At 43.6% G+C, this 17,480-nt stretch overlaps 8 protein-coding genes across 8 annotated transcripts; 1 reads left to right on the top strand and 7 right to left on the bottom strand.

The window, feature by feature from the left end:
• Positions 1-29: 29 nt before the first annotated feature.
• PICMEDRAFT_17888 (hypothetical protein) lies at positions 30-2,634 on the bottom strand. The gene has a single exon (XM_019161793.1). It carries the CDS (start codon positions 2,517-2,519, stop codon positions 144-146), a length of 2,376 nt encoding a protein of 791 aa, XP_019016534.1. The 5' UTR covers positions 2,520-2,634; the 3' UTR covers positions 30-143.
• A 127-nt stretch (positions 2,635-2,761) lies between these two features.
• On the bottom strand, positions 2,762-3,601 carry PICMEDRAFT_172184 (hypothetical protein). Its single transcript, XM_019161514.1, has one exon. It carries the CDS (start codon positions 3,387-3,389, stop codon positions 2,880-2,882), a length of 510 nt encoding a protein of 169 aa, XP_019016533.1. The 5' UTR covers positions 3,390-3,601; the 3' UTR covers positions 2,762-2,879.
• A 100-nt stretch (positions 3,602-3,701) lies between these two features.
• On the bottom strand, positions 3,702-5,072 carry PICMEDRAFT_74179 (hypothetical protein; the record flags this gene model as incomplete). The annotated part of the gene is made up of 1 exon (XM_019164698.1): positions 3,702-5,072. The coding sequence occupies one exon, from the start codon at positions 5,070-5,072 to the stop codon at positions 3,702-3,704; it is 1,371 nt and encodes a 456-aa protein (XP_019016532.1).
• Positions 5,073-5,193: 121 nt separating this feature from the next.
• Positions 5,194-6,073, bottom strand: PICMEDRAFT_17886 (hypothetical protein). The gene has a single exon (XM_019161792.1). The coding sequence runs from the start codon at positions 5,922-5,924 to the stop codon at positions 5,340-5,342; it is 585 nt and encodes a 194-aa protein (XP_019016531.1). The 5' UTR covers positions 5,925-6,073; the 3' UTR covers positions 5,194-5,339.
• Positions 6,074-6,273: 200 nt separating this feature from the next.
• On the top strand, positions 6,274-8,053 carry PICMEDRAFT_17885 (hypothetical protein). The gene has a single exon (XM_019161791.1). It carries the CDS (start codon positions 6,333-6,335, stop codon positions 7,962-7,964), a length of 1,632 nt encoding a protein of 543 aa, XP_019016530.1. The 5' UTR covers positions 6,274-6,332; the 3' UTR covers positions 7,965-8,053.
• On the bottom strand, positions 8,052-11,504 carry PICMEDRAFT_79130 (hypothetical protein; the record flags this gene model as incomplete). Its single annotated transcript, XM_019164967.1, has 1 exon — positions 8,052-11,504. One exon carries the CDS (start codon positions 11,502-11,504, stop codon positions 8,052-8,054), a length of 3,453 nt encoding a protein of 1,150 aa, XP_019016529.1.
• Positions 11,505-11,854: 350 nt separating this feature from the next.
• Positions 11,855-15,423, bottom strand: PICMEDRAFT_35910 (hypothetical protein; the record flags this gene model as incomplete). Its single annotated transcript, XM_019162973.1, has 2 exons — positions 11,855-13,233; positions 13,674-15,423. 2 exons carry the CDS (start codon positions 15,421-15,423, stop codon positions 11,855-11,857), a joined length of 3,129 nt encoding a protein of 1,042 aa, XP_019016528.1.
• Positions 15,424-15,722: 299 nt separating this feature from the next.
• Positions 15,723-17,045, bottom strand: PICMEDRAFT_74173 (hypothetical protein; the record flags this gene model as incomplete). The annotated part of the gene is made up of 1 exon (XM_019164697.1): positions 15,723-17,045. The coding sequence occupies one exon, from the start codon at positions 17,043-17,045 to the stop codon at positions 15,723-15,725; it is 1,323 nt and encodes a 440-aa protein (XP_019016527.1).
• Between the last annotated feature and the right edge of the window lie 435 nt (positions 17,046-17,480).

Raw genomic sequence — 17,480 nt, 5'->3', positions numbered from 1 at the left:
ATAACAAACAGCCCCGATTTGAAAATACGCAGCACAGCCTTGAGTTTGATAAAAACAGAGAAGGAAAAAGATTTAAATAAGTCTTTTTGTTTCTACATGTCTTGTCATTTTACATATTTATAAATATAATGTGGTCTAACTATCTACATAACTTCACTGATGACAGTTGCAGCTTGTCTATATGTGTCCAACAACTTTTCACATTTCTCTCTCTCTTGTATCAATGCTTCATCTTCATACAACAAATCTTCAAATAGAGATTCTTTATATAATTTTTGTACCAGTTGGTTTTGCACACTCTCTTTAGTGTAGTTGACAAGTAAACACATGATAGCTTTAGGAACCTGGTCTCTGATGGTTTCTCTAACGATTGAAAAATAGGAAGCAATTAACCTACGGATGAGCTCACACTCTAGCTGCTCTCTTTCAGACAGTTGCTCCTCGTTCAGGTGGAATTGATCCATTTGATGCTGGATAGAATCCTCTATAGGTAAATGAAATTGAAGATTGCTACTTTCGGTCTCTGTAGGGTAGCTGAATGGTGCAATTTTATTGTGCTCAACTTTTCCTTGGACTTCCTCCTTCTTACCAAAGAAAAAGTTCAAGAAATTTTCCTTTTCAGGTCTAGACTCGGAAGTCAAAGAATGTGATGAAGAAGAAATGGCATCCAGAACAGATGACTCTGGCTTATTGTTCGATTTGGCAGAATGCTCTTTAGACTCTGCAGAAGCACTACCGTTTCCAGCATTAGCAGCAGCAGTTGAAGCAGCAGCTTTGGCAACCTTGGCAGGAGCGGTTGCGCTTTCTTCTCTCTTTAACAAAAGATGCTTTTCGTGATCACGCTCGTGCTCCTTCTGTTTTTGTCTTTCTTCGACGACACTTGCCATGGCAGTAGCGGCACCAACAAAATTTGGATGATTGGTATTTATATAAGCACGATTGATTTCAATCAAGCTTTCAACGTATTTTGTAGTTGGGCCTAACCTTTCTCTCAATAAATCTGACACAACCTCAATTAACTTAGCATGTAATTTTGGATATCTTGCCAATTCTTGGCTGCCACAATTATGGCAGATTTTCATCAATTCCTCGTAAACCAACTCAACGCATCTATGGGATGGTCCTTCAAGTAGTTGAATTTGAGGCTTCACCAGCAGATCAAAAGCTAGTTCAGGCACAAATAAAGAAGGTCTCGGACCAGTGGAGTTTCTTATTGCTGTCCTGATGTCAATGACGGTTAAGTTTTGCAAAGGATTGATTGACATGAGAGAATTGCCCAACACTTCATTGTAAATATAGTATATTCTTGCACCACCGCAGAGCTCCTTGGTCGAGATCTCACTTGAGTTACCTTCGATCGAGTTCATGAAACTGGTGGCAAACTTGTTCATCATCTGCAAAATCAAACCGCTTCTGTTTTCTTTGGAAACAATGTTCAAATTTCCATAGGATGCCAACTCCTGTTCGGTTTGTCCCATGAGAGTATTCAACTTTGCCTTGATATCTGGTAATCTTTCTCTAATATGGTTCATTAAAGTTTTGTTCAAAACCTTTGCTAAATATGCAGTACCGCACCTTGCAGAAATTGTCTTGTACGCAGGATGTGAGTTGAAAAACTCCATTTCTGCAGCTAGGGAATCATTTAAAGACTTTCTGGACATGATGTCTTGTTGTGATCTGTTTACAACACCAATAAAACCCAATTTCAAGGGATATACTTTACCGGTCAAAATGTCTAAGGCATTTGTACCATGATCCATCAAGTCCAATTTTGATAAGATACCAATGGTTCTTTTACCCTGTGGATCCACTTGTCTTGCGAGTTTTAAAGCTTCAGAGTTAACCAAGTCCTGGTTGGCAGGAGTCACTGCCAGAATAATGGAGTTTGGCTTTGAAATGTATTCCAAGATCAAATTTCTAATCTGTCTCTCAATATCCACTGGTTGATCCGCAATTGGGATTTTCGTCAAACCTGGCAAATCTACTAGTGTCAAGTTCAGGACATTGGGAGAGTAGATTTTCAAATTGATCGGGATTCTGCTTATACCTTTGTTCTTTCCGGCAATTCTCGATGTTTCGTTTTCAATCTCCTTTCTAATGTTATCAAAGTTGTAGAACCTTTTCCCAGGAATGTGCAAAAATTCACCCCATTCAGCAGGTGGTGGGCTTCCTGCTGCTTTACCGTTGATCTCATTTGAGCTTGATTGGCTCCTCAGATGCTGTTCAAGGGTCATCTCGGAGGGTTCGCTTGGCTCATCTGCAACGTAGTCTGCTCTACTTAACAATGGATCATCGTCATCCAAATGGATTAACTGCAAGATCAACGGCCGTCTGGTAACAATACCGGTGCCTCTTGGCAAGAAATCCTTTCCAACAATGTTCTCTAACACCGATGATTTACCTGCAGACTGGGAACCAATGACAGTCAACAGAGGCAAGTCCAAATCAGTGAGGGACGTGTTCGTCACAATGTCTTGGAGCTTGTTGACGACGGGAATCAATTCTTGTAACGCGGCCATCGTGGTTATAGTGTTTCAGCCAAGTACCAAGTCGACGCTTTAATCCTCAAACCGCCTTGTTTACTACTAAGCCCAACCGAAGCTTCTGGTCTTCCAATGATCCACGGTAGATGAATCTGTGTGGTGGGCCTTCCGGCATAAAGTGTCCCTCCCAAGAAGGGGCGAGGCGAGCAAACAAGTTTGGCTTAGTCCTAGGAGGGGTTGTTGGCTTATGTAATATAAGCTCGTGGAGGAGTTTCATGTATCAAGCTTGTTGAGTAGATACCTGAATACAGAAAAGGTTGGGCATGGGTGTTTAGAAGCTACTTATGTATGTAAAAAGAGAGATATCTTGAGAGTGCAACAGAAAGGTGGTGCAATTTAGTAAATCGCCTGGTTAGGTACCCATTTGTGCCACCTCCAGGCACTGGCTTTGGCGTTGGCATCAGCCTCGGCGTCTCTTTTGAAAACGCCAATGTTTTTGAAGTACTGGTGGTATTTGGCAAAAGCATCTGCCGCTGCTTCAGCTACGGCTTCCCTTTTATAGATGGCTTGGTTTGGAACCCATTTGTGCCATCTCCAGGCTGCAGCTTCGGGATCTCTCTTGGAGAGAATATCGAGATCCTCGGATGTGGTATCATTCTCATAAATGGGGATGAAAGCAATTGGTTTGGCATCTTTATCACTTTCATCTACAAGGACCTTGAAACCAATCGGCTCCTCACCGGTGCTATACCCACTTCCTCCATCAGAAGGTGCGAAAGAAGCAGTTGATGAAACAAAAACAGTACTGAGAGTAGAAGCAGGAAGCGGGTGTGACAAGGTGACCGCTGAGGCGGACTCGGAGAGAAGGAGGACAAGAGATGAGAGAACTGTAATTTGAAACTTCATTTGAGGTATATATCTTGATTTCGTTATAATTGTACTCGGGGAATCCAAAACGATGAACTCAAGATCAGAATTATTCTAGACACATTCTAGGAAACTGTCGCAATTTTATAAAGAAGTTCAAGTCTCCAGTGGGTGGGAATCTTAGATGTAAAACTTCCAGGCAGAGTTGGGAAAGAAATGCTGATGAGAAAAAGAGGGATCCCAAGGGTTACACCATTTTCCTTTGCTTTCCAAAATAGGCAATTCAAAGGTAATTTTTCAGCATGGTTTAGACGTTCAAATATTATTGAAACAGACTTGAAGTTTGCGTGCTCAACTCTTCTGTTTCTTCTTGGACCTGACGCACATCAAAGTGTTTATCACGGGCTTAACAGTTTCAGCCTTCCTTTTTGCGCTCTGTCTGCCTTCCCAGCGTCCGTGGATATCATACTGTTTCAACTTTGGTGTTAGTAGCAACTCTTCGAGAAGCGTTCCCCAGTCGCTTCTGTCGGAATAGTCCTTAGTAGTGACTAGTTCCTTGAAATGGTTCAAACTCGTGGGGGAAAGGAGGTTGTATTCGTTTTGGTCGCAGTTGGGCAGGTTGTAGCTGGGCAGCCCCGAAATGCCGATCAAGCCCACCACAGCACCAAAACTAAACTCTTGGCGAATGGCAAGTTCTTGCCAGAACTGTTTACCCTCTACCTTTTTGGCCCGGCCTTCTACTACCAAGTGCTCCAAAAATCTCCCCTTCGGATCGTCAGGTAGTAGTGGAATGGCGTAGATTGCCGGCTCATTTGTATTGCCGTGAGAGTCGTAGACGTTGCCTATTTTCCAGCTTGAAGAAGGAAAATAACGCATTATGTCTCTGCTTTCGGAGTTCAAGATGTTAAGGTACTTTGCAGGTCCTGTCCAATCATCCGCTATACGGTCCACATTCTTGAGCCACCACTTCAGCAACGCTCTCCCATCAAGTACGTGCTTGTCTGGGTTCCTCATCGACTCCGGAAAGAGGTACTGTCCTTCAGAACGAGTGAACAGGACTAGCCTGGTCTGCACGTTCTCATTTGCCAGGGCAGCGGGTTCTATTCCGAGCGCTGCAAGATATTCCAGAGCGTCGATTTTCCGAGAAGAAGCCGGCATACGATAGTCAATGTCTCCTGATGCCCGCCTCTGCAAAACGTAAAGAGCGTGTGCAGTTTCTGAGACAAACATCCTGCCAGGAACATCGCCGTTCTCTGCACCGTGCTGTGCGGAGTCAGCATCTCTCTGTTTTTGCCCTTTCTTCAGCTTCACTCCTTTGACAAGATCTTCGACCGGCATCTGGCATACCCATTTGAGATACTCTGTGACAAACGCGCCCACGTTCACGTCTGCAGACCCGGCCAGCCCCGTGGTATCTGCCTTACTCACGTAGACAAGCTTATTGATGGTGTCCTTATAAAAGGTGCAGTATGTGAAAATCTCAACAGCAACCAGCGGGACATTATCCGGCGAAAACAAGACGCAGTAGTGTGTTGTTCTGGTCACAAGCAAGGGGCGCAATGGTTTCGGTTTGTGCACCACAGGCACGCACGGTTTTGTGGAGAACACGTTGAAGAGAACGTATTTCCCGGGTGATTTCAAGTGCGGCGCAAGTCTATCAAAGAGCCCTCCAGCACGCTGCCTCACAGCACCGTCATCATCGATACTATGCTGTACAGTCATTTCCGTACCTCTGCTGGTCAACTTCCGGTAACAGTTCTGCCACCGTCGGAAGCTGGCGTGTGTGTTTCAGAGAAGTGAAACACGCCAAAAAGCTCAACACCTTTTACGTAATCGCCACCCCCCGAGGCCGCGGTTTCATGTCGTCGTTTCGGTGTTCCACGCCGGTTCTTCGGTTTATCTCTACAAAGCTGTGTTAACGATCGATACATTAATGCTGTAATTATAGCGGAGGCAGGTTGCACGGGCACGCCCGGGCGGCGCAGCTGCTCACGCGTCGACGTACTCGTCCGGGTAGAAAATGAGTCTCTCGACGCCCTCCTTCGTGAGCACGATCATCCGGATGACACCACCAGACGAGCCGTCCCACCGGATCGCCTGCGAGAGCGAGCTCTTGATGAACGCAACGGTCTCGTCCCGGCTCATCTCCTTGCGGTAGTTCTTCTTGCAGTACCCGTAGATGAACGCCGACCCGGACCCGGCGATGATGTAGTCCTGCTTGTGGAGCGAGCCGCCGATCGGGATGTTGTACACCTCGCCACCCTTCTTCTCGTCGTACCCGGCGCAGATGATCCCCGCACTGAGCCCGTCCTTGTTTGAGTAGCAGATCTCCTGGAAGATCGACGCCGCTAGGTGGGGCGTCGGCTCTCTCCCGTTCGTCGCCTTGTAGAGATCGAGGTGGTACTTCACGATGTCCGCCACCGCCTGCGTGTCCGCAGCCGACCCAGACCGGCAGCACCATATCTTGCCCTGGATCTGCGTCAATTTGTCTGTCACCCGGTTGGCGATGTACGTCCCCGTCGTCGTTCTCGAGTCGGCGCCCAAGATAACTCCGTCCTGGAAGGTCACCGCCATGATCGACGTTCCCATCGAGACCTCTCCCTTCTTCAAGTGCGTGATGTCCACATTTATCGAGTCCATTCTTCCAATTGGCTTCTCGTCTGCTCTTTTGCACTCTCTACCGATCCGTTCAAACCCTCAGCCCCCGTTCTGGGACCCTCTTCTGCTCCTGCTTTCCTGTGCCAGGCCTCAAGAAGCCGTTTGCCACCCCGGTCTCTCTGTCTGCCGCTTCTGCGAGGGCGTGCCCCCCATCCCGGTGCACGGGCGCGCTGCAGGTGAGGGTCCCGTCATGAATCTGAGGCCGTTGGTTAAAATTTTTCACCAGCTGGGATCAAAGCAGAGGAAAAACAGAGGATGAGGAGACCGAAAGAGACGACAAAAGAGGGAATAGAGCTTCTGGAAAGTCAAGAACACACAGCAATCATGTCGCCATTGGATTTTGACGTTTCGAAATTGCCTTCGATCGAGGACCCATGGGGTCCGGGCAGCTACACACCAAACTCGCTCCAGTTCAACGGGGTCCCGTACGCTCCATTCATCAAGAGCGACAAGTTGGGCAAGATTGCGGACTGGCAGTCTGCCAGGGAGGACGAACAGCTGTCCATGAAGAACAGCAATTTGCAGAAAAAGAGAGACCAGTACCACGCGTACGGGGCGTCTGCAGCCAAGCTGTTCGGCGCAGAAACCGAAGAGAAGGGCTTCTCGCTCGTTGAGAACGCCGCCTCGTCGGCCGGAAACAAGCAAGCGGTCTTGAAGGGAAACAGAAAGCGTCCGTTCCAGAACGCGAACACGGTGAAGAAGGTGCCAGGCCAGACTGCTGCGCCAAACCAGGTGCCAACAATCAAGAAGAAGGTAGGATCGAACCCATCGGCCAAGAAACAGCCGATTGTCAAGAACGCAGCCAGATGGGGGAACAACAGGTGGGGTAACAGGTGGAACAACGAGGACGTGAAGTTGAGAGACGCCTCCATCACGGTGGACGAGACATGGACTTCCGTCGCCGAAATCGAGTTCAACAAGCTCACCAAGTTGAACTTGGATGTTGGCAAGCCAGAGGTTCTCTCCTCCAACGGCACCATCCACCAGTACCTCAAGAAATACGAGACAAACACCGCCACTCCGCTTGAGCCATCCATCAAGACCACCTTCAACCAGACCACCAGCAACGATCCAAACGTGAAGTCCTACGCCAACAAGGGTGAGGCCAAGGTCTTCATCACCGACGCAATCATCTCGCAATTGATGTGCGCCCCACGGTCAGCAGCCTCATGGGACGTCATCGTCACCAAGAAGGGTGGCAACATCTTTTTCGACAAGCGTGAAAGTACGTTCCACATACCAGTGAATGAAAACTCCCCAATCACAGACGTCAAGGAGTCCGACATCAACCACCCAACCAAGCTCGAATTGGAAGACATCGAGGTGTCCAACGCGTTTGTGGACGGTTCGCTTGCTAAGAACTCCGTCAACTTGGGCGGAGCCTCTCCAATCAGCTCTACTGCAGCCATTCCAAAGGGTTATAAGTACGTGAAGTTCGAACTTCCAAACGGCGCCTCCACTGACGACGATTCTCAAGGCTCTGTTTCTATCCTCGTCCGTGTTGCTCTCGATGCATACACCTATACTGCCTCATCGAACGTCGCAATCCACTCTCTGCTACAATACGAGTCCAATGATTGGAGAACAAAGTTCAACGGTGGTTCTCAGGGTAACATTTTCGTTGACGAAATGAAGAAAAACAACAACAAACTGTCACAATGGACCATGCAATCTTTGCTGGGAGGACTCAACCAGATCAAGCTCGGTTTCATCACCAGAGAAAATCCAAAATCTAACGCTGCCCACCTGGTTGCTGGTACAATGACCTCCAACGTTGACATTCTATGTCAACAACTCAAGTTATCCATTAACAACGGTTGGGGTATCGTCAAGTCTTTCATTGACATCATCGAACATGAAGGTGGTGAAGAAGATTATAGATTTGTCATTTTCAAAACGCCAAACTCTCAAAAGATTATCATTTACAAGGTTCCTTTCGACTCTTTCGATTTCTAAATATCACATATATATTAATTAGCTATATATTACATCATATACTTTGTAATGGTATCAAATGTTCTATCGTATTTTAAACCTACTCCCCTACAGCTCAATGATATCAAGCTTTTTGATCGGGGTACTACTTCCAATACTTTCAGAAGACGTATCAAATATAGAACTGTCTTGAGAAATACGTTCTTCATGAAGTGATTCCTCAACACTTTCAAGTTGATAGTGTCCAGTTTTCGGAGGAGACCGCAGCAACCTATATCTACTCACTCTCTCCTCTAAATTTCTTTTCCGAACACGTTCTGCAGAGGTAAATATACTACTGGTATCAGGCGAACTCTTTAACGCTGAATTTGTCAAGATCCTACTGCTGGTCTTCCTTACTGATGGAGTGCGGAACCTTGCAGGAGTTTGACTGAGAGATCCGAAAAGCAATGTTGGTTCCGCCTTACTTTCGTCTCTCCCATCCACTTGTTGCTCAATCTCGTATTGTGAAACATCACCAGTCAGCACAGATTGCATTCTCGACAAATATGGAGGCCTGTTCACAGGTGAACCTCTATCACGAGGAGCTAGATCAATGTAAGGATTCAACTCTGGAATTAACTTGAAATCTGAGTTCCCGTTATTAGTAGCACCTTGATTACCTCCAGCACGAGCTGTGGGCGTTGGTGAGTTACGTGCACTCTGTTTCAGCTTCCAAAGTTCAAAGAACGTCTTAGTTTTGATTTTGTTCCAACGGTCGCTGAACTTTTTTGCATTGGTCAAATCGGTTTGAACTTTCATCATTTTGAGCTGCAGTTTAGATAATATCTGCATCAATAAATGGACATTATCGGTATCCTGCTTGGAGATAAGCACATCTTGTAAATTAGATACCCGATCAAATTCAGACAGCCAAATATTATAGTAATTGGTTAGGGTAATCACCTTGTAAAAGTCGTCAGCATCTGCAACATGGAAATCGTGGCTTTTCTTTCTCATTTTAAGCATTGAAAAGTACTTCTTGAGTTCACGATTTCTGTAAAAACTTTCAAAACTGTGTAAATCTAAAATACTTTTCTGTATCTTATCGTACTTTGCAACAATAGCTCTGAAAGCCCATTTCATAACAAGGTTCTTACTTTCTTCCAATTTCCGTCTCCTAAAGTCATCTGCAAACTTCTCATCTTTCCGATTCTTCAAACAAACTTTTCTCCAGAAGTCAAAATAGCTGGCAGTTTTAAGAATAGGATAGGTTTTTTCGCAGTTTTCTAATCTTTTTTTCAAAGTAATAGACTTTTCAAACCACCTTGAAAAGTTGTTCCTTAATAAAAGATCATACTTTCTCATCTCGTACTGAGAAATTGTTGTTTTCAATATCCATTTCCTCCAAAGACCTTTCATGAAAACAGAGCTGCATTTCTTTTCCACTATTTTCTCATAATATTCTAGTTTCCATTTCTTCATCATGCTTTGAGTGACTTTCTCTTCATAGTATTTTGTGGCTTGCTGATTCATAATGAACGCCCGCTTCCAAGTAATAAAAAAAGATAGCAATTTATTTGAATTAGAACGAATTAGGGCCAAGTTTTCGTTATCTACCAGTTTCTTGAAGTTCCTCCACTGAGAAAAATAGCGTTGTAGTAACATCTCGTTGGAGTGGACTTGAAAGTCTCTTTCAAAAACTAGGAAATGTATCTGCAATTTCCATTTTTGAAAAGACTTTTTCAGTGTGAACTCATACTCAGCCCTCTTTAAATCTTGCAACCTGCTGATCGAACTTGCCGACCTTGTCTTCCATAGCTGAAAATACCTAGTAAAGATATGGCTTTTTTCAAACTGAGCAGCTTTAGAAACATTATGTTTCAATTCTGATTGGAATAAGATCCATAATTTAAAATACAATGATCTTCGAATCACAGCAAATTTGTTCAGGACTTCAGGAAATCTACAAACTTTAGCGGCCATCCACAAAGTTAAAAACCTTTTAGTCAAAATTTTATCATTGTACTTTTGTGCCATGTTCAATTGCTTTTGATAACTCTTCGTTGATGTTCGCCATAACAAAAAATACTTCTTACAACGTTTGAGTTCTGCAACTTTCTCGTTATTCTTCAAGCATATCGTTTTCAGTTTCCACGTTTCATAAAAACCACGCAATCTGGTCATGCGTAATGGATACGTATCTATTTTCTTTATTTGTTGTTTCAAAGTCAGCTTCGTTCTCCATTTCCCAATGTAAGTTTTGGCAACAATATTCAGCCATTGATCAAATTTCATTTCAAGAGAAGTCTTTTGTATTGTACAAGCATGCCAGAGATCAAAATATTTTTCATATAACCGAATGTTTTCTTTAACCGTGTATAGTGCCATTCGCATATGGACTGTAGGAAACAGAACTCCCTGAAATAAATAAGGCATGGCTGTTGGAATCAATGACAAATCGCTGAGTTGTGCAACAAACAAGCCAGTGTCTATTTCATTATCGATCCACCGTATTGCGGCTTTCTTTATCATTGTAATGTAAAGATCATTCTCAACATTCGTGACTCCTTCGCTCATTAATGAGTCAGAATAATACTGGATGATTTGGGGAAACCACTTCATAGTTATGGGACAGTCTTCAAGCTCGCTGTTATTTTTTTGTGTCACTTCATGCAAGATCTGCTTTAGCAACTCGATGTTCAGCTTCACTATCAACTTATCATCATTTTTCTCAATTTGTGATGGTTTGTCCTTCATATCATTGTTGATAACTTGTAGCGCAAAGTTTCTGTATAATGGTTTCAGAACCGGAAGAATAGGATTATGCCTAAAAAAATCCTCGATTTCTTCGTTGACAAAATCATGGCCACGGAAAGATCTCTTCAAAAGAGCAATCATCTGGTTGTGAAACTTGGATACCATGTTGAAGTCAAAAAAGTAGGCAACTCCGGCTTTGTGTTTGAACAGCTGGAACACACCTTTAGCTACCTCATCTATCGTATAATCTTTTTGAAGTAGAAGAGATTCAAGGCATTCTTGATAACAGGTGTTCAAAACGTGATTGTTCGAGTTCATTGATACCCTCAACTCGTTGGTACTATAAGGGATATCATCACGAATGAACGACGCAATGTGAGATTTGACCTCATCGTCATTGAAAAACTCTCTAACCATCATATGATGTTCAAACAAAATATATCGGATCTTGTTCAGTAACGATAATTTGAAGCTTACCGATGTTTCTTGGCCATCATCACTATCCTCTTCGTCTAACAGCTGTACTATCTCTAACGATTTTGATGCGAAGCCCACCGCATTTCCCAAATTCTCGTTCACTAAATTCCTGTCTGAGCCAAGATAAGTAAGTCCCATAAATCTCCTTCCATCATTTGTAAATTTAAGTTCAAAAACTTCGTAGTTATGTGAATCAAACCGTGTCTCATCTATTCCAAGAAGGAGTTGCCATAGTATCCTCACGTGTTTAAAAAGGGCCCTATCTGGAATATCCCCTGGATTCAACAGCCTTTCTGCTTCATGAATCTCATCAATGACGTCAGTGAGAACGCCTATTTCTGACATTTCAGTCCATTGAATTGAATTCCGTCGTTGAATATCTTCAATTCCGTTTGCAATTAAAATATACACGTAAAACTGGATGATTCATGTTGATAGGTAATTTTGTAAGGGAGATTTCCGGTTTGAGATTTTTACGTAATCCTTCCTTTTCCCATCTGAACAGGTTCTTTCCAGAAAACAACCTGCATGGAACATCTTAATAACAAAGATATATATTCCCAGCAAAGAAGATGATAGGTTACCATTTATAGCATATTTATGCTTCTAATTAAAGGATAAAAGGAGAATTCTATGCGTCTTTTCATGGCGACTAGGTATATCATTATAAAAATACATTACATTACATTACACAACTATTCGTTCGAAAGCATTATGTCGTATGGTCTATAAGCCTGTTGGAACTTATCTTTTTGTATGCTTTCTTCTTCCTTCGTTTCGGTGCATTTATCCCAACGTATTCTGTTCTTCAAGTTGAGTAGCACAGCCATCACCTTTCGGGGGAACTGGGCATCGAAATACTTGTCATCATCGGTCCCCAATGCAATCAAGTATTTAGTGACTCCAGTATCTTCATGTAATGTAAATAAAACATAATTTTCACTGTTGATTGTCTGGCTTAGTTTATCCTTATCACTCAAATCTTCCGTGAATTTATGGTAGCGGAGAGGCTCTGGATAAAGCCGTTTATCGTACTCTATCTGATTTTTCAAAGTTCGTTCAAAAAACTTGGCCAGTTTATTCGGCACAGGAACAAATTGTAAGTGACAATGCACACTACGTTTCCTTGATATTTCCCAAAACACTACTGCAAAATCACCAAGGTTTCTGAACATCTTTACTAGGCTGACCTGGAGACGAGTGATTTCAGAAACAAGCTCGGAATTTTCTACCTTTGTCTCGCCTTCTTTATCTTGAACGTACTCACGAAGAGTGGAATAATGCTCAATTGGAACAATCATTCCATGTCCCGAGAATCCAAGAGGTTTTTTCAGTGTCAAAGGTCCTTTGCTGATGGTAAGGTAACTCAAGTTTGCAACCGAAATGACCATATGTAGCTCAAAATTTGGATTTGCTAAACACAAAAAACATTCTGCAGGTGTAACAGAGGCAGTATCCAATTTCTCCCGGGAAATTTTCTTTAGCACAGGTCCGTCTTCGTTGTATGGTCGTTTATTGACTCTCACAACATTGTCATCCAAGATTAATTTGGGAGGAGAACCCGTTTTAACCACGCTATCATCAGCAGGGTCCACTGAAATTTTAAAAGCATACCACCACCTTCCCTCATTCATAGTTGCCAGGCTTATAAATCTTGTTGTTCTTCCGTCTATAGAATATGCCTCTCGCTCAAAAAATCTTCCCTTTGGTGTTCCTGAAGCAAACCAGTATCTAGGTTTGGCGATACTAATTAAACTGTCTAGCTTTTTGTTACCACAAAGAACAAGGTTTTCTTCCTTAGCAATTGCCTCTGGCCAGTAATAAGTTAGCATAATGTCCACTTCTTTTCCTTTGAATTTATCAGCAATTTGTTCGGCAGTGTGGTTTTCCAAACTTCCATAGACATACCCAACTTTTAAACCACTGACAAGCTTGTATGTCCCAATTTTTCCCAAATAGAGAAAATTTTCTGATAAGTTTTTCGGCACTAAACACTCTTTCTCTCCTTCACTGAAATAAATTGGGATCTGTGGCTCTAGAATATCACTATTCGTCTCCTTATCTGAAAACACATCTCCTAGGAAAAGTGAAAAATCAAAAGGACCAGCTTTTTCATTTTGCTTGTTGACTATGTTCACAGATTTCTCTACCTCTGTTGGTAGCGGGTTTAGTACAAGAACCTTCATCTCAGTTGAAAGATAGAATAAGCAGTTTTCTCCAATTACAGTTCAACTATATCACTAATATTCACGATATATAAAACATAACGTGAACCGAATTATTTTCAAATTTACTTTTACCGTGCGATATTTTTTTTTCCCCTAATAAAAACGCTAACAATTTGCTTCAAAGAAATTGAGCACCTGCTATGAATAGCATGCAAAATATTATAAGAATTTCGAAACTAAAGACAATATAACCTACGTAAAAAAACATCGAACTAAAAAACAGCATACAAAACAAGTAATATGATTAACAAAACTTAGTACAAAGTACTGAATGGTGAATTATAACGACCATAACCATTTCTATCATCGCTTCTACCATTCAAGATTATAGGTGCAAGAATGTTATTAGGATTGATTCCAGGATTTCCTTTGTGCTTGAAGGTAAATCCTACAAAATTCTTCTGGTCTGCCCTGACACTATTTTGGGCGATGCGTTCATCGTGTGCTCTTTTAGCAATGACATCTTTGTATTTAGCCATGTCGGCCTCATTTTCGAAGTCATCGAAATAACCAGCATCTTCATCGTTGTCCAATTGTGGTATAAATGGAGGCACAGTTTCTCTCAAGCTTTCCCAGTTGTGTATATCGGAAAAGTAAGGCATTTCAATCACCTGCTTGAAAGATCTTAGTCTGTCATTTGGTGATGCAATTAATCTGGTGATGAACTGCCACGTTCTGTCGCTAAACACGTATCTGCCATCGTCATATCGTGGTCTTCTTAACACATGTTTCCACCTCTTCAAGTTTCCGTAAGTCTCGTCAGATGAACTACCCGAAAATGGAGTATAACCGACAATGGTTTCAAAGAGCATACAGCCTAAAGACCAGTAATCTACCGTATAATCGTATGGTTTTCCTTCCAGCACCTCAAGCGCCATGTAATCTGGTGAGCCAACAATAGAATGTGCGTAATGAATATCTTTCGCACGCAACGAACGGTACAATTGTTGACGCTCACTGACCGATCTTTCTTTTGGTTTATATTCCAGGTCCTTCACTTGGTTCAATCTCAACTTCATTGACTCGATTCTATCTGTCGATACAGATCCTGCTGCAAGACCAAAATCAGTTAACTTGATGTGGCCTTTAGCATCAATCAAGAAGTTTTCTGGTTTCAAGTCTCTATGTGTATATCCTAATTGATGTAAGGCATTGACTGCGGCAAACATCTCTGAAATGTAAAATCTGGCATGGTGGGGGTTCAAATAACCTGCATTGTTCAATAGTGTACGGAAGTCACCACCGGGGACAAATTCCATTGCCATATAAAGACTTTCGGCATCTTGGAAAGCGTAGTAAAGTTTAACTAGCCATTCCGATCTTGTATTTGTGAGGATATCCCTTTCTGTCAAAACATGTCTTGTTTCATCTGTCCTACTGAGTAATTTCTTGTTCAAGACCTTCAAGGCACAGATTTCCTTTGTGTCCTTCTTTCTAGCCAGGAAAACCTGACCATAACCTCCTTGACCAACCTGTGTAATAATGTCGAAATCTTTATGCTTGGGCTTGATACGTCTCTTTCTCAGAAATGCACGCTCGCGGCCAATGTAGTTTCTCCATTGTAGAGATTTCTCCTCCTGTGGTAAGGTACTCAAAGAGCTCTCCACTTGCTGAATTCTCTGCTGTCTGCTAATCACATAATCGAACATGTCACAGTAATAGTCGAGAAAATACATCTGGCATACAGTCACTAATCTTTTGGTTTTAGGCGAATTTGCCTTGGTATAAAAAGCTCTGTCTAGTCTTGAAGTCTGGAACAGGTTGTTTGATCTCATCTGCAGTTTGCTGGGAGAAGAACTTGGTGTGTTTTCTTTGTTGTTTATTCCATAGTTCATTGGCGAGGATTGCGCGTTTTGTTGTTGGTACTGTGGACTTCTGTCGGGGGAGCATATCTGCATAAATGAACCGTCCGCATACCCCTTCTTTGGTGTGGAAGGAGCTCCGAAGTTGAGGCTCTCCACATCTCTGGACAAATCGTCCACGTACTGCGAGTCGTCCTTCTGAGGACGACTAAATATTCCGTTCATTAGCGCCATTGTTTGCGTTGATGTTAGTGTTCTGTCTCTAAGAGTGGTCGATCGTGTCGGAGTACCTGCGTGGAAACACACAAAGCGAAAAGGAAGTACCTTACGTCGAAGACAAGTGCAGAACTATTGACAACATCCTCCACGATCCAAACAGCGCTTCACAGCAAACTCGCTTTCTCGCCTTCCTAATCGGGAAATTTCAAATATTTACGTTTTCCCTCTTTGGCTTAATTGGACCTCCGGGATCACGATTGAGCCACTTGTTCCCCCTTGTTCCACCGGTTCTCCTCCAAGAAGGCTTTTCTGTCTCACTTCGTATCCAATATAGCTACTAGCTTGTCAGTATCGTCCCCAGCATTCCCGTGTGCCCCACCGGAAGTAAACTTGTCCACGGCTTTCCGTGCGCCCTGCGTCACGTGGACACCCCGCACACCCTCGATATCACGGATAGACGTTTTGCCTAACATACCGAGACCAACTTCTTCTCCAAAAGCGTCTATCTTGGTCAACTCTTGCTCACCAAAGGCCATCTTGTTCTGCGCCTTCTCGACCTCAGACATCTTCATCCGCTGGCGCATTTTCTTGAACTTTCTGCCACCCCGGCGCTTGGACTTCATGTCTACAGGTTTGGGTAACGGCTTGATCTGGACGTTGTCCGGCGGAGACATCATCTTTTCTAGTCTTTTTTCGATTTCGTCTCTCCACCTGGCCCCATGTGTGCCATTTGAGGTTCCTGTCTGTGACACGGAACGGTCTATCCGGGCGGAAAGCGATATTTTAGCACATACCTGCCTTACCGCCTGCTTCTTGAAATCGTCAGAGACATTTTTGACCGGATCAGATTGATACACATAGCCCAAAGCACTCCTGTTCACAGATTTGCCCAGAGAGGGGATATTGCACGCCGGAATGGTACACAAAGACTCCAACCCTGCCGTAGCTATCAGCTGTGCGGCAACCGTAGTGCCGACCAAGGCAGTGATGTTGGGTGCGATGTTCTGCACTCTCGTAGTGATGAATGCCCGGAATTTGAGCTGCAACTCGTTGATGTATGTCATCACCCGGCACGCTTCAAGCACCAAACCTTGAACGTGTTCACTAGGCACCCTCGACTGCTTCGACTTCAGCAGGAAGTTCACCGACATGGTCAACGACAGAATCAAGTCCTTCGGGAGGAAGCTGAAGGCCTCGTCTTCTGCGTGCTCCTTGAAGCTGGAGATGTCGAAGCGCAGAATCTCGATCACCCGTATGAAGTACAACGGGTTTTTGATGATGTTCTCAAGATCGGGCCAGACGGAATTGTACGTGAGCTTCACAAACGAAAGCAACGTGTTGAAGTTGCTGTTGATTTCCGCTATCATGCTGTTTGTCTCAGAAATGATCGCCTGTCCGCCACCACTGCCCTCCTCTCTGTCAAGCTTCTCCTCCAAAAACTTAAGCTTCGGCAGTATTGATACGTACTCCTCGACGGACGAAATAATATCCATATTCGAAACCGTCAGAAGCTCCTGCACATTCCGCTCTACTCCAGAGTTTGCCTCTTCTATGTCGTCGATGTCCACGTCTTCCCCCACCTCCACGTCAAAGTCATCTTCGGAAAGGTCACCGAGAAGAGTATCTGCTAAACTCATGTAGCTGAAGCGTGTTTTTTCTGTTGATATTCACCCCTTTTCTGTTTCTCCTGTCCTTAACTGTCTTAGGGGTTAAACAAGTACCGGCAAAACGAAATAGACAGAAACATGTTGCAGAAAAAAAGCGTCGCGTCGATGATAAAACGGCCTTGCACGGCCATTTTTTTTTTTCAGCGATTCACGTCGTTGACTCACTTTCAAGGTGACGGACGAGCTTGTGGACCAGATGATGTAAGATCAGACCCGGCTCGGATGGCCTGCCCTGCTCGTTCGTCCAACGCCAGTGGCTCTATTCTTTTGTATAGGTATCCTCTTTGTGTTGCACAACATTGATTTCCCCAGTTCTAGGCCGCTAGCCGTTTATGCTATTTGTTAGGTGTTTTTATAAAAGACTCCCTGCCTATCAACTGAAACCACTAGCTTTATCTAGACAGA

This window comes from Pichia membranifaciens, assembly GCF_001661235.1.
Source record: "Pichia membranifaciens NRRL Y-2026 unplaced genomic scaffold PICMEscaffold_5, whole genome shotgun sequence".
NCBI classification, from domain to species: domain Eukaryota; kingdom Fungi; phylum Ascomycota; class Pichiomycetes; order Pichiales; family Pichiaceae; genus Pichia; species Pichia membranifaciens.
This window is presented reverse-complemented; position numbering and strand designations above follow the sequence as displayed.